The sequence below is a fragment of the Enhydra lutris genome, unplaced genomic scaffold (genome assembly GCF_002288905.1).
Source record: "Enhydra lutris kenyoni isolate GAN:26980312 unplaced genomic scaffold, ASM228890v2 scaffoldscaffold25, whole genome shotgun sequence".
Lineage (NCBI taxonomy): Eukaryota > Metazoa > Chordata > Mammalia > Carnivora > Mustelidae > Enhydra > Enhydra lutris.
In genome coordinates this window covers 21,494,378-21,510,674 of record NW_019154109.1, presented here as the reverse complement: position 1 = coordinate 21,510,674, position 16,297 = coordinate 21,494,378, and the positions used below count along the sequence as shown (strand labels likewise).

Below are 16,297 nucleotides of genomic sequence, written 5' to 3'. Positions count from 1 at the left end.
TAAGGTGTATGATCTTACAGAAATCATTTTCAGAGGCATAATTAGTTACTAACATTGATGCTTCTATTTCTCTGTTTTAGGGGGCAACATCACATCATTTAGGGCAGAATTTTTCCAGAATGTTTGAAATTGTTTTTGAAGATCCAAAGACACCAGGAGAGAAGCAGTTTGCTTATCAGAACTCCTGGGGCCTGACCACTCGAACTATTGGTGTTATGACCATGGTTCATGGAGACAACATGGGCTTAGTATTACCACCCCGTGTAGCTTCTGTTCAGGTAAGGGAAGTATTTCTGTTTATCACTCTTTCTATAAAATACAGTCTGGACCTCAGTATTGTGTAACTGTGTGTATCATTTCTGTTACTGTTTTTTTGCTTTTTTAATTTTTAGCTGCTTTTTATACAAAACTTTCTTAGAAATCTTCTGTTTGAAATGATTCATAAGCTTAATGAGATATAGTAGGTCAAATAAGATGCATTTAGCGTAGACAAGTAATGTGCACTGGTTGGTAGACATTCCATGGAGATTAAAAATCACACAAATTGATCTGTGTTAAAAATTACATAGTCCCCAGTAGATTTTGATTCCTGGGTATCATGCAGCAGCCTGACCACATTACTTTGTATGCTGTTTCTTTGTTTAAATTTGTGCTCTTGCTCTGGTTCTAGGTGATGGTTATTCCTTGTGGCATTACAAATGCGCTTTCTGAAGAAGACAGAGAGGCTCTGATTGCAAAATGCAATGATTATCGAAGGCGGTTACTCAGTGTTAATATTAGAGTCAGAGTTGACTTGCGAGATAACTACTCTCCAGGTTGGAAATTCAATCACTGGGAGCTCAAGGTAAATTCTTCAGTTACATCTTTTACTTCCATACTCCCAATTTGGGATTAGATTTTTTTTTTAACATATGTTTCTATGAAATGTAAGGTTTTCTCATTACTTTTCTCTACTTGGGTAATTGTGAATTTTTTTCTTTTTCACTTAATTTTCATAAAGTCCAGATCTTTATAATGGTGTTATATAAATATTATATACATATATATATATACATATATATATATATGTATATATAAAGTTTATATATTTGCTAAATTTAAAATCTTTTTTCCGGAAGCTTATTTTTATTATGTTAAAATTAAAATGATCTTGAAGACCTTGTATATGATTAATAAACCTCATAGGGTTGTTACACTAAATGTTTATACCAGGAATTCATATAATAAGTAAGCTGTTTAAACGGTAAGACTATCAGAGCAATGGTGCATGGGCATCACCTAGCTGTCATTGTTAACAGCGGATCAGTAAAACATCAGAGAGTAATACCATATTTGGTTTTTTACACCACTCTGTCTCACACCCATTTGTTGATCTTTATTTCATATATTCAAGGCTAAATTCTGATTTAATGTTTTTTTTTTTTAAGATTTTGTAAATATTGGGCGCCTGGGTGGCTCAGTGGGTTAATAAGCCTCTGCCTTCGTCTCAGGTCATGATCTCAGGGTCCTGGGATCGAGTCCCGCATCAGGCTCTCTGCTTGTCAGGGAGCCTGCTTTCTCCTCTCTGTCTCTCTATCTGCCTCTCTGCCTACTTGTGATCTCTCTCTGTCAAATAAATAAATAAAATATTTAAAAAAAAAAAGATTTTGTAAATATTATTCATTTATTTATTTGACAGGCAGAGATCACAAGTAGGCAGAGAGGCAGGCAGAGAGAGGGGGGGAAGCAGGCTCCCCGCTGAGCAGAAGAGAGCCTGATGCGGGGCTTGATCCCAGGACCCTGGGATCATGACCTGAGCTGAAGGCAGAGGCTTTAACCCACTGAGCCATCCAGGCGCCCCTTAATGTTTTTAATATAAATTTCATTTATTGCATATCATCATTAGTAGATGATCTATATTTTTAATAACATTTTTCAAACTTTGGGAATTTAATTTTTTTCATAAGCTTTACCAAGGGAATCTTACTAGAGTAGCAGAATTTCTAAACTCACATAGGAGATAGAGGAGAAGATGTAGTGATACTGCAGCTCCAAGCTGATTCCAAGTATGGAGGCTCAGCAGCATTGGGATTATTCAGTGTGAACACATACAGGCTTCCCACAGTTGCTGGTATTTATACAACTGTTTGTTTTAATTGGCCCCTAAGGTAAATCTTCGGTGCTAAAAATTAGTTGTACTGATTTTGTTTCTCTTCTGTATAATACATTTTTCCTTTACTTACTCACCTACCTTTAATGAAGACTTTAAAGATAAATGTTTTCTTACATACTTGCCTTCCAATTACAGTACTTTGTGCTTACTTAGAAAGAGGAGTGTGTGATGCCAGCAGCAGCTTGTCTGAGCCACTGTGTCCTTGCCTGAGGTTCCAGATGTTAAAGGAGAAACATATTCTTTGTTACCGGCTGGATTGAAAGAGAAAAAGGCATCCATATACACTTCTCCCTTCTGTCTTCCTCCTCTTCCTTTTCACTTCTCCCTCTAGGACTGACTTTGTCACTGTCACTCTTCTTTTTAGTACCATGATGAGCCTATACTGTGAAGGAAATTCTGGGTGTAAGTAGGCTTTGCTACAGCTTCCTTGTCTGCAGTTCTCAGGAAAGAGTACAGACATCTAAATTCTAAACTTGATGCCCAAGACTAAAGAACAGTGAGAGGGGTCACTAGTTAGTGAAAAGTACTCAGGGCATTTCTCTCCATTCAGTCCAAGAATTCCTGAGAAAAGAAAATAGTTTTGGAAGATCTAGATTTGTATTCATTTGATAGTGATGAACTTTGTACAATGAGGCAGTTTGGGGGTGGGATGAGATGTGTATGTATTGGGAGACTCAGTTTCATTACTGGGATATATGGTGTAGTTACCAGACTAGAACCCAGGGACTGCCACAACTTCTTCATACCTCTTCCCATATTATGAAAGTTGAAAGGGGAAAAGAATGAGTGAATTAACTACTTTTCTTTTTACTGTGTTGGATGACTAAGATAATTTTGTGTTGCTATTGAAAAGAAAAAGAAGCAAACCAAAACAATCCATTATGAGTAAATTCATAACATTTTACTTAGAAAAAATGGTCAGCAGAATATATGCCTCCTCTGTGATTTGGCCTCAGATGATCTTTCTGGCCATTGCCTCCCACTCCCCTGTGTGAGTGCCCTGCTTATTCCCCATGGCCTCTGTCACTCTGTGCCAGGTTATTCTCACGCCAAGATGCCCTCTCGCCAGACTCAGGCTTTGACGCCCTGCTCTGAGCTACTCTTCTCATCCAGCACAGGACCTAGTCCTGTTAGTTGTCATGTCAGTTTCGTTTCCGTTACTGAGGAGAAGTTCCTTAGCCTTTCTCTGTCATTCATGACATGGGCATTTTTGTGGATAGAGGTTAATTATTTTATAGAATGTTCCTCAGTTTTGATGAAATTACTCATTAATTTTTACCTTCTAGTAACTTTCCTTCTCTTTCAGCTGAGGATAGTCTCCCACTTGTGATTTTCTGTACTGATTATTTGTGTGCATGCCATATTTACCTGGCAGAATATGAAGCTCCTTGAGGACAGGATCTGTTTCTTCTTATTCCTCTTGTAAATCTCATTGCACTTAACCCTTTTACCCATGCATACATTAGGTGAATAAAGGAAGACAATAAAACAATACTTAACATACAATAATTTGTTCTCTGGTATTCATTATTTTATAAAATAAGTCTTTAAAGATAAATCTTTTTTTTTTTTTTTTAAAGAATAACATTTAAAATTTTCCTTTGACTTTGATTTAGGAGACTGCCATCGGCTAAACTAACTTAAATTCGAAACCCCAGATTAGTTTTAGAGGATCGTTTGCTCAGAAAGAAAATGTTTAAAAGACCTACGGTTTTAATGTTTAGAAAATTTACTGTTTATCCTAAAAATAAGGTCTCTCTGGGTCTTAATTCCCCTCCTGGAGCATTCATAAGGGTTGAACATTCACAGGCTTAAACTTGCATATGGTCCCTAAGCTCCGTGTGAGATCCATAGGGAATAGGGGAATGGTTCCCAGAGTGCAGCCCCAGCCTCACTTGAGAACTTGTTAGAAATATGAATCTTTAGGCCCCATTCCTGGACCTCCTGTAATAAGAAATTCAGGGGGTGGAGCCCAGCAGTCCTTGCTTTAACGAGCCCCTCACGCTGCGTGCTGGAGTATCCGGAGCTAAGATGTAACCACACCGTTGTGCCCTGAGTGAATCACAGATGTGCCAGGTGTACTGATCAGCGACTTGGGGCAGCCTTAAAGAAGTCCTCTCTATTTACCACTTTGTGTGCCCTACAGATGCAACTTTCTGTGCGTGCTTTTATGGGAGAAGAGGTAGGAATATTGATCTAGACAGCACTACCTTCATGTTTCTCAACTCTTAGCTCAAAATTGGTTGGGGAGTACATTTTTTTCCTTAGGTTTATACATTCTTATCGGAAGAGATTTCTGTAGTGTCTCAGGAATATTGCCTGCTGTTTTTATTATTTGCTTATGCCTTTGATTTTGGGGTTTTTATGATTTGTAGGAGATAAAGCCATGAAATATTCTGTGTCTTCAGGAAGAGACAGGCATGTATCATTTTAACTGCCTTTTTTGTTTTCTAGGGAGTTCCCGTCAGACTTGAAGTTGGGCCACGTGACATGAAGAGCTGCCAGTTTGTAGCGGTCAGACGAGATACTGGAGAAAAGCTGACGGTGGCTGATACTGAGGCTGAGACTAAACTTCACGCTCTTTTGGAAGACATCCACGTGAACCTTTTTACAAGGTTAGTTCCTTAGGATTGCTTTTGTCTCTGATCTTGACACCCTGTTCAGCTTTTGAGAGCTGTACTCAGGAATTTTGTGAGTGTCCCGACTGGAAGTCATCTTTCCCTCTGAGCTCCCAGAGTTCTTAATTTGCCTCTCTTGTGTTTTTGACCTGTGTCATCATGATTTTTCCGAGGGCTTTCTCCATCCTGCTAGGTTTGCAGTGCTGGCCTGGCTGTCCCATGGACTAATTTGGGTTGACTTTAAATTGAGGCCTTAAAGATGTGTAAATTTGAGGGATGAAGGCATTGATTCTCACCTGTGAGTACACATTAGTAGCACCTAGGAAGCTTTAAAAATAGCAGCACCTAGACGCCTCCCCAGAGATGTTAATTTAGTTAGTCTAGGGCGAGTGTGGCAGCTGTAGTATTAAAAGCTCCCCATGTGATTATGATGTGTAGCCAAGGCAAAGAACGGTTTGACTGGGATTGGAGATCTGGGGTGAAAGGAAGCTTCAGGACAGCCCTGATCTGTGGAGAGTGTTCTAGAATCCAAGTTCTCAGGGCAGAGGCACGAAAAGATTGATGCATATGTGTGGCACCTTACTTACTTTCCTGTCCACCTGAGACAAAAGAGGAAGGTCCATTGCCTGTTTGGGGGAAGGTGGTGCCTGCATCTTTTTATGTATTCATATGTCTTCTAGGACCTTGTGCCCCGCTCATATTAGGCCTCAGTAAATTTTGCATTTAAGGAATGAACTAATTTTAGTCTTGGCATTACATGGTTTTGGGCAAGTGATTTTGCTTGTCTTGGCTTGCTTGCCCTAAAATGAGAATGAGAACGAGTCACTTGACTTCAAGGATTTGCTTAGCCTACTAATGAGTAGTGCATTTGAAGTCCATCTGAGCTGAGAGCAGGTCATATTGTCAGAGGTTAAAGGTTAGAAAGCTGCTTGTCCTTACTGCTGCCGTTTAAATAGTGCGTTTAGTACAGGGGTTCTTTCTGGGGGTTTCTCTTCAGAGTCACCTGGGAGGTTTGGGAAAGAAGCATACCGGAGCATCACACCTGGAGTTTCTGATCCGTTGGTTTTAAGATTGGTTCTGGTCATCTGTGGTGTAAAACTGTTCGGTGTGTGATTCACATGCATCCTCTGATTGGAAAACCACTGCTTTTGTGGCTAAAAAGCAGTTTTATCATTGACATTTTTATTCAGTAAATGTGTTAATAATGTCGGTTTCGTAAAGGTGCATTTTTGCCCCATCCTTAGGTTTAACCCTTATATATTTTCCTGGATCTCACTGGCTGTGACTTACTCACATGGGCCTCTCAGACTATGAAAAGGTCAGAAGAAGGGTTTGGTGGAGAGCTAGCAGTTATTGGCAGAGAAGTCACATGGTCTTAGTCCTCAGATTCAGAAAAGAAAAATATGCCTTCTCTTTCTTGGTTACCACCCATGAACCATCCTATATGTAATGTGTGACTTTGAATGTAAAAGGGAGTGATACTCCCATTTCTAAAACCCGAAGTTCTTAGAAAAGAATTATGTAGTATATGAAAATAGCTCGAATAATGTGTATTTGTGGTTTTTCCTTTTTTATAACATTTCCATGCCTTTCTGTTTGATTCACACAACAATCTGTATGGCAGTTAGACTTACTTGAGTATTTTTCCAGTTTTGTAGAAAGGAAAACTAGGACCAAAGAGGTTTTAAAAATAATGCAGACTCTCATAGGTGCTGAGTGGTATAGCCAGGCATAGAATGTTCTGGAGAGTTTTAATGGCAATAACAAAAGTAATTATTGCCTATTGTGTGCTCGGCAAATTCCCCTTCATCTAGTGTTAATCCAGTGATGTGCTGAGATTGCCACACAGTGGAGGTTCAAACTGAGATGTTCTCACTTCCAGGTTATTGCTCTTTTGTTAAATTTTACTTATTTTCTTTAAAAACAAAAACAAAAACACTTTGTCACGTTAGTAAGAAAAAATATGTATTCTTTTGCAATTATATTGTGATAGGGCTTCCGAAGACCTTAAGACTCATATGGTTGTGGCTAATACAATGGAAGACTTTCAGAAGATGCTAGATTCTGGGAAGGTAAGAGACTTCTGAAAAGTTTTGAATATAAAAATGTTTCAATGGTATTTTAAGACTCATGCATGATATTAATCCCTTTTTTAAGGCCAGTCATGTGACAGGATTATATATTACTCCACATTCTATGCTCTGTTTTCCACTGGCTTTCCTAAAGCATTACAGCATTTTATCATTTTTGGATTACACTGTGAACTGATTGTAAAAGTTTTTTCTCATGCTTGAAGTGCAGACTAAACATTAATTCTGTTTTAATTACTGAAATTTTTCATTTTGTTTTTCAGCTTGAATTAGATTCCTAAAGTAAGCATTGTTGTAATGTAATGTGTATATTCCTAAGATAAGGTTAAAAGTCCATGTCAGAAATTTCAGTTCTCTGACCTGTGTGTGTGTGTGTGTGTGTCTATTTCCCCTGATCTTAATTGACTAAACTTTTCTGAATAATAAGAGGGAGAGTACTGCTCATGTCTAAGCCTGTTTTTTTGAATGAGTGGGTACTTCACTCGCCTTTAAAAGACCCAGGTCTTTCTAATTAGGTACTTTAGTGGTTCTTTAAGATTTTTATCAGGTTTATGTGTTGTGAGTACGCAGGTGTTCTAGTCGAAACTTTTAATTTTCATAGTGAAGAGGTCCTGATTTGCAAAATTATTAATTACTGGAATGAATCACTTAAGAACTTTAGTATTCTGGTATCCATGCTTGATTATACAACCAGTTCTGTGTTCTCAGATTATAAATGAGGAAACCACAGGCCAGAGTCTAAATGAATTACCCTGACCTCTACAGGGGTGGACTTGGTCCTAGAATTCAGATCTCTCTCCTGACTCATTTTAATGCACTTTCCCTTTTTGTTCACTTGCTTTAATTTTTTAATTTTATTTTTTTTAAGATTTTATTTTTAAGTAATCTCTACACCTAGTGTGGGGCTCAAACTCACACCCCCAAGATTAAGAGTTGCATGCTTCAGTGACGGAGCCTGCAGGCACCCCTCTTTATTTTTAATCCATGCTGAGAGTGTAAGGCAAAATTTTAATTGGTTAGGGTCATAACCTCTTAATATGTCTCTTACTGCGTCAGCTGGGACAGTGTTAATCTTTTTGGCTCTCAGTTTACTAATGTGTAAAATGAGTACAAGATAATCTTAAAATCCCCTTCAGATCCATAATTCTTCAGTATTTAGCTTTCTATTCTTGGTGTATTGCCTTTGTCATCTTCCATCTTTCTGGTTTCCATAATTTTTCCATAATTTCCATACGTACTTCCAGTAGAAGTCTAGAGAAGTGGATAGCCATCTATCTGGTGCAGTGTTTTTTTTTTTCTTTCACTGTAATTTATGATTATTTTTCTATTACTGAATTTTTAAATTTCATTCATTATAGAAGTATGGTAGTCACTTTTGCAGTACAGACTGGTAAAGATATTTACATAAGAGTTAATAAATCAATAGAGTAACTATGAGTTAATCCATTGCTTTCAAAGAAATGAACCTCAGCAGGTCTCAGTAGAGTCGCATCTTTTATTCTGATATTAGGTCAGAGATTTCAACATCTATTCTAGAGCAGCCAGTGGATAGTATATTCGCTGTATGTCCAAAGAGCGCGTGGAGATTAGAGGAGGTTGTGTCTCTTGGATCCCGGAGCCAGCACCAGCTCCACCCCGTCTCACTTCAGTGTGGTGACTGACCAGCAAGCAACCTTTGAGGCTCTTGTAAACAAAACTGTGTTTACTAGGTGGGGAGAAGGAGAAAAGGATCTTTGGAACTTGAATGTAGGTGAAAGTTGGGTTTTCTACTCTTCTTTGTTGGTAAAATTTAAAAAAAAACTGTATCAGATTCACAGAACTTGAGTAAATTTTTCAAAGGAACGATGTTAATTAAATGAAAAATAGATGTTATTTATATATAATTTTTTTTTTACTGTTGACCTATATTACTAACCTATTGAGCACTATTTTTGGTTGATAGGATTATTGGTATTTGTCATCATTAGCATTTTCTGCTACAGAATTCAAAATACTATATATTGCAAAAAATTTTATCTCTTTGTAGCATATATAGAGATAATAAAAAATAAAAGTTAAAGACCTTTCCGTGGTTGAACAAACAGCCTAAAACTATGTGTTATTTTTTCATGTTAATGAATTACATGCGTAACTAGTCAGACATTTTAGGTCTTATCACTTACACTTTACTTTGAAGCTACAAGGAATTAAAACATGGGTTTTACAAAATTGTTATTTATGAGTCTAAATAACTTCAGTTGAACTTTTTCACACTATTCCATTTTAAGTTTTAAAAATTATTTTAGGGATGCCTGGGTGGCTCATTCAGTGAAGCATCTACCTTCAGCTCAGGTCATGATTTCAGGGTCCTGGTATTGAACCCCACATCAGGCTCCCTGCTCAGCGGGCAACCTGTTTCTCCGTCTGCCCTTGCTCCCACCCATGCTCTGTCTCTCTCTCTCAAATATATCAAAATATTGTAAAAAATTTTAAAAAAATTATTATTTTATAAATACCTTCTCAAGGCTCAGTAGTTTTTTTCTTAGGGAAAAATAAAACCATTTACTGTAAAATTTGTTAAAGTTAGGAAAGTAAAGCTGTGTGTGGGTTAAAAATAAAAGTAAAATTTTCTAAGAAACCAAATTTAAATTTATTACCCAAAGACAGTCTTTGTAATTAAGTCTTAATATTTTTATTATTTCGCAGTGACTGTGCTTAAAGTTTTCCTCCCATTCTTTTGTAATGAATTTTAAACAATACTTTTATGAATGTACATTCTTTCCATGCTTTCTGTTTGTACCGATGCTAATGATTTACCAAGTTTCAATACACGGGGGTAACTTTGGGTTATTTCAGCTCTTGTATCTTTAGGTTTATTTTTGCTTCTGTTTTCCTTACAGTTTTTATTAAAATTTTTCAAGATACATATTACTAACAAACCTTCCACCTTCTCTCATCCACCACTCCCATCCCCTGGGGATTTTCCTGCCAATTTATTACTTCTTTATTGTCTTAAGGCAGATTATCAAAATTACAGTTTATCAGTTCTGGGAGTTTGGCTGACACATTTTACCAAATGAACGTAAGAGACAGATAACTAACTCTTCCTCGCCCGGAAGAATCTTCCCTTGATCAATTACTTGTTCTTTTTGTAATTTCCTAATGTCAGTGTACTTGCACCTTACCTCTTAGTGAAGACTTTTGAAGTATATTTAGCCAAATTCTGAGTGCCTTAGTGTTTGCAGGAGGGTCTCAGTTTGAGTACAGAATGTGTGGCTCGGAATGATTGATCAGAAGTTGATGAGGAAGCTGGATAGCCTCTTAACTGTTTTTAAACTGGCATTTCTAACGCATGGGTGGGATTATCCACGTTATCCACGCTTTTGATCTCCCCACTGCTAACCTTGATTTCCAGGAGTTTTCTGTAGGACTGTTAACATAATTGTTATTGCATCCAAATCTCATTTTGAAGTAGACATGATATGAAAGTTTAGGATTTACAACTGAAAGAAATCTTAATTCTTGTCTTGTCCAACACACATTTTACAAAAGAAAACTCGAAACTAGGGATTTTCAAACAGGCAGTGAATTTCAAAATTGAGGTAAAGTCCCGGCTATCTTGATTTTGCCTGTTATTGTATATGGCCCATGAAAGAAAATTTGAGAAGTTGTTTTTTCTAATACGAAATGATATTTGACTTTCACACACTGTGTGGACTTTAAAAATGATTCACTTACCTATAACAGTGTGGCATAAAGTGAGGCTGACCTTTTGTTAATGGTTATTGTTAACAACTGTAAAAATCAAGTTTACTATTTGTCGTCTCCTCTCTGTCCTCCTCATAACCGTTTACCTAGGCAGAGCAGGTGGTGGTCAGATTTGAAATGAGGGGGAGGTACAGCTAGAGTCTGGACTCAGACTACTTACTCTTCCTTCCTTCTCTTCAGGCACTGTGTTGTAGCTAGTGTGTTTGGACACTGAAGTATACTACAAAGATGTTTTTGTTTTGTCTTGATGTCTTCTGGTATGTGGGTTTGGGATCCAGGAAAAACAGCTTGCAGCTCTGAGCAGTGTTCCTTGAAGGTCCTGGGGCCTGAAAAAGGCTGGGAGACCTGTCCTTTTTGCTTGTCAGTTTAATAGACCATTCAGGTGTTCCTTTTATAGAACAGGAGTTAAAAATCCTGAATATTTTTCCTTTTCTGTTAGATTGCTCAGATTCCATTCTGTGGGGAAATTGACTGTGAAGACTGGATCAAAAAGACCACTGCTAGGTAAATATGGTTAACAGACCGAACTTGTGACAGTAACAACGAATGGGAATATACAGCATAAATAAGTTGAATTCTTACCTGTTTTTAATTGCAGGGATCAAGATCTTGAACCTGGTGCTCCATCCATGGGAGCTAAAAGCCTTTGCATCCCCTTCCAACCACTCTGTGAGCTGCAGCCGGGAGCGAAATGCATCTGTGGCAGGAACCCTGCCAAGTACTATACCTTGTTTGGTCGTAGTTACTAAGGGACGAAACAAAACTGCTATCTCCAACCCGCCTCACTTTTTAAAAAATTGATATTAATATCTTCCCAGATGTAGACAGTTTTATGATTTTTTTAAATAAAAGTTCAAATAGGAGGTCACATGAGACACAAACACCTTATTCTTATGCCTAAATTAACGGTGGGAAAGAAGACTTTTCAGTAAAGAACCCCAGTAATAAATACCATGAACTGATACTGTCTTATGTATTCATTTGTTTCTGGAATATCTGAAGCGTGTGCTACGGGACATTCTCACAGAGAGCTGAAGAAAACTGGACCCTGAGGTAACTGCCCTTGGTCTGAGCATCCCTCATGGTTCAGACCTCGAACGTGCAGCTATCCGGTTTCCTGTATGTTGAAGTACTTCCCTTTCTTCACTCCTGCCAAATCTAAAATGGTCCTCGATCTCTCTGTTTAAAAAAACAAAGCCACAATAGACAAAAAGCCAAAACAACCCCCAACTTTCCCTTGAGGAGCTCGCTCCCTCTCGTTACTACTAGTTACTGTGGGGTCTTAAAAAAAAAGGTCATGATTTCTGAAGGAGGGAGCAACCCCCCGCCCCACCTCTGCCCCCCACACTACCACTATTTCCCTGATATACTGCTGCCTCTTCTGACCAAAGCTAACTTCTGAGTGTCGTGTCTTACTGTGTCACTCTGCTGCATTTCTGCTGCTATAAAACATTTCTCTTTTTACTAAAATTACTCCTCTGACTCGCCCTCCTGCTTTCTGGTTCTTTCTCTTGGTTACGGGTCTTTCACCAGCATTCCTCCTCGGCTTCCTTCACAGACATCCCAAGCCCAAGCTTCCGTACTTGGTGCTCTTCTTGTCTAATCCGCTGGATTCAGAGAACACGAACGGGATGAGCAGCCAACATTTTCACCTCTAGACCTCCATTCCAGCAGTCGGGTCTCTCGAGCGTTCCATCAGAGTATCAGGTCCTCAGTCCCCAAGCCCACATTTCACTGCCCACTCCCAGACCTGGCCTTCCTACAGTACTTCCTGCCTGAAGGATTAGCATGAGCAAAATATACCAGTAACCTAAACCAGAACCCGAGAGCCATGCTAGTCAGCCCCTCCAGCACACGGTCTGCTGTCTTCATGGCCTAGCATGACATCCCGCCCTTACCGCTGACGGGTCCTGGGTCTCCCATTTTACAGATGACTTGACTGCCTCTGATGTCAGTTACTATAATGGCCTCCAGAGATTCATCTGAAGCAGTCCCCACATTTTCATAGGGTTTTTTTCCTTCATGTACGATGTATTAAGATGTTCATCTTCCCCTTAAAATCTTTTCTTGGCTCACCATCACTAACGGGAGAAAATATGAACCCTTTAGCCTAGTCTGGTTCAGCCTACCTGTCCAGTCTCCTCTTCAACCAATCCAGCAAAGTCCTTTGCAACCTAACAATTTGCGGTTTCTTGTGCAATTTCCCATGTACCATTTCCCAACTCTGTGTGTGTCCCTTTGCCTGGAATGCCTTTTACTAATTCCTAGTCTACTGGCTAAGTCTCTTTATTTGGGGCCCTGTCCTAACAGCACTTTCCCACTTGGTAGTGATAAATACATACCAATAAGGGGAAAAGCTTCAGAAATGACTTGGAATTTAGAGTCCAGCTTCAAAGACCAGTGGAATTTTAATAAATAGAAAAGGAAGGACATTCCAGGCAGAGGCAACAGCATATGCAAAACCATGAAAGTATATGCTGTGTGTGAGAACACAACAAAACTGTTCTTAAATGGTTAGGAAATTGTCAAAGCAGATAAAATACAGCATGCCGTCAAGACTGATGTTTTCAGTGTATATATTCGTATACCTAACTTAAAGGGATAAATACATGAGCCACATTTCTGTACTGGACTCGATATCTTAATGAACTGTGGCAGTTCAGAATGTTCTATCTTGTCTTTCCACCCTTAGTAGCTGTGTAAAGTGCCTATTCAGTTGTAAAATGGAGAGAAGTCTAATACCTGTATCGTAGTTACTCTCCCTTATAAAGGACTTAGAACAATGCCTAGCACATACTAACTAAATAATACCTAGTGTTGTTAGGACAATGCAGAGTCCAGTCGCTCCTAATTTTAGCTTTAATTAACAATAGTTACTTTAGCTTCTATTTTATTTATTTATTTATTTTTTCTGCGAGCATACATGCTCTGAAGGACAAGGTTTTTTCAGTGGGTCCATGACAAAAGGCTGAAAAGTAGATCAGAGACTAATAACCACATTTTGTCCATAGCCCCTGTCCATTTTGGAAGAGTTGGCAATCACTGGTGCAAAGACAGATCCCCAGACTGTTTTTGGAAGTTTCAGATGAGTAGAACTAGTCACAGAAAAGCTTGGAGTTTGCTGTTTTAAAGGTATTCACTATTTTTTTTAAGGTTATGTAATTTGAAAAAAATTTTTTTTATTTTTATTATGTTAAGTTAGCCACTATACAGTACATCATTAATTTTTGGTGTAGTTTTCAGTGACTTGTTAGTTGGGTATAACATCCAGGGCTCATTACAACATGTGTCCTCCTTAATACCCATCACCCGGCAACCCCATCCCCCGACCCCCCTCCCCTCTGAAACCCTCAGTTTGTTTCCTGGAGTCCATAGTCTCTCATGGTTTGTCTCCCTCTCTGATTTCTGCCCCCTTCAGGTTTCTCTTCCTTCCCCTAATGTCCTCCATGCTATTCCTTATGTTCCACATATGAGTGAAACCATAGGATAATTGACTTTCTCTGCTTGACTTATTTCACTCAGCACAGTACCCTCCAGTTCCATCCATGTGGGTGCAAATGATATTCATTCTTTCTGATGGCTGAGTAATAGTCCATTGTGTGTATGACCCACATCTTCTCTATCCATTCATGTGTTAAAGGGCGTCTTGGCTCCTTCCAGAGTTCAGCTATTATGGACATTGCTGCTATGAACATTGGGGTTCATGTGCCCCTTCTTTTCACTACATCTGTATCTTTGGGGTAAATACCCAGTAATGCAATTGCTGGGTTGTAGGGTAGCTCTATTTTTAACTTTTTGAGGAACTTCCGTACTGTTTTCCAGAGTGGCTGCACCAGCTTGCATTCCCACCAACAGTGTAGGAGGTTCCCCTTTCTCCACATCCTTGCCAACATTTGTTGTTTCCTGCCTTGTTAATTTTTAAAGGTATTCACCAATTAAAGGAACTCTCTAGGAAGTAATTATGTTAAGGAAGGAATCCTTCACCCCAAATCTGTTTGTGATAAATTGCTTTCTTTCTTAAATTGAGGTTCAGCTAAAATACCAGAACCTTCTCAGACATCTTAAGAGTGGTGTTGCTTTTCAAGAGGGTGCAGAAACTGAATCCAAAAGACATCCTTTAAGAAATGATCAGTATTTGGGGCGCCTGGGTGGCTCAGTGGGTTGAGCCGCTGCCTTCGGCTCAGGTCATGATCCCAGGTCCTGGGTTCAAGCCCCACATCGGGCTTTCTGCTCAGCAGGGAGCCTGCTTCCTCCTCTCTCTCTGCCTGCCTCTCTGCCTACTTGTGATTTCTCTCTGTCAAATAAATAAATAAAAAAATCTTTAAAAAAAAAAAATAAGAAATGATCAGTATTTTACCTGCAGATGACGGCCATTAACTGGATATATGACCAATGGTCGCAGAAGTGATTGTGAACCTCGTGTTTGTTGCAGCAAAAAGAAAGCACACAGGTCAAGGGATACTTACTGCCGGCTCTGGTCCCTGGGACACATGGTGTAGGTTGCCTGTAAGCTATTTCTAGGTTCACCTGTGACTGTTGAAAATAGTTCTTAATTATGCAGATAAATCCTAGGAAGCCTTATATTAGAATTAGTAACGGCAACGCATCCAGCCCTCTGCTGCAGAAGCTGTGAGCGGCAGAACACTGCAGAACAAGCAGAGAGAAGGCATTTCGGCTGGAGAGTCTGCACGTAGCACCTGACTTTCTCTCTGACTGTGTCTGTAGATACTAAGTCATCTGTCACAAAACTCCGGTTTTTGGGGGTTGTCAGAGTCAGAAGTCGGGGAGGCAGCTGCCACTACCCTGTTCTTTTCAAACCTATCTTTTTGGCCTTTCCCTTATCGCTTTCACTTTGTCTAGAAAATGCTAGCCATTTATTTAATAAATTTGAGTGCCTCCTCTGTGCAAAGTACCAGAGCACACAGTAGTGAGTCAACATGATTTTTCCTCCTCTTGGCTTTATCTCCTTGATGTTGTCTGTTTTAGCTGCAGAGCTAGGCAACTGAGTGGACAGGGAGGTGGAGTGATGAGCTGGGGCTGAGCCTTGTTAGAAGGAGGCAAAGCCCCAGGGAGGTGATCCCGGCTGACAGCAGCGTGCTGACCGCCATCCTGTCCTAGTGATGACAATAGCTGGAAAACCCTGTTTTGCCACACCACCAGGCTTAAAATTACAGATACAGACGCGTTTCTGTGGCTCAGTAGGGGACGTGAAACCAGAGTCTTTGATCAACTTCACTGGAAGATTTAAGAGTTTGGAATGTCAGTAGTACTGAAGTGATTTAAAGTATTTAAAAATATGAACAAAAAATGTTTTATTAATTACGTTTCATGTAATAGGGCTATTTCAAAATATATCTTAGGTATGTTACCAGAACCAAAATTTGGCACTCACTGGGTGGCTCAGTTGGCTAAATGTTCAGTCTTGGTTTCAGCTCGGGTCATGATCTCGGGGTCATGATCTCAGGGTCATGAGATCAAGGCCCATGTCAGGCTTTGTCCTCAGTGTGGAGTCTGTTTCAGATTCTTTCTCCCTACCCCGCTGCCCCACCGTGTGCTCACTCTCTCTCTCTCTCTCTCTCTCAAATAAATAAAATATTTTTAAAAATAATCCTTTCTTGATTCTATATCCCTTCAGCCTTGTAGCTTTTGTCTACTTTCCCGCTGCTACTCCTCTTGTTCATTCTCTTGAA

The 16,297-nt window shown here is 39.3% G+C and overlaps 1 protein-coding gene across 2 annotated transcripts in view; it reads left to right on the top strand.

Annotated features, from left to right (window-relative positions):
- LOC111151000 (glutamyl-prolyl-tRNA synthetase) overlaps window positions 1-11,571 on the top strand; it is a 66,023-nt gene extending 54,452 nt beyond the window's left edge. Inside the window, exons 27-32 of one of the 2 annotated variants that reach the window (XM_022508687.1) lie at window positions 81-278; window positions 671-844; window positions 4,607-4,767; window positions 6,764-6,842; window positions 11,047-11,111; window positions 11,206-11,571. In XM_022508687.1, the coding sequence (XP_022364395.1) occupies window positions 81-278; window positions 671-844; window positions 4,607-4,767; window positions 6,764-6,842; window positions 11,047-11,111; window positions 11,206-11,356 (828 nt within the window). In that variant the 3' untranslated portion in view covers window positions 11,357-11,571. The remainder of the gene's footprint in view (window positions 1-80; window positions 279-670; window positions 845-4,606; window positions 4,768-6,763; window positions 6,843-11,046; window positions 11,112-11,205) is intronic. The other variant, XM_022508689.1, reaches the window with a different exon arrangement.
- Window positions 11,572-16,297: the final 4,726 nt, after the last annotated feature.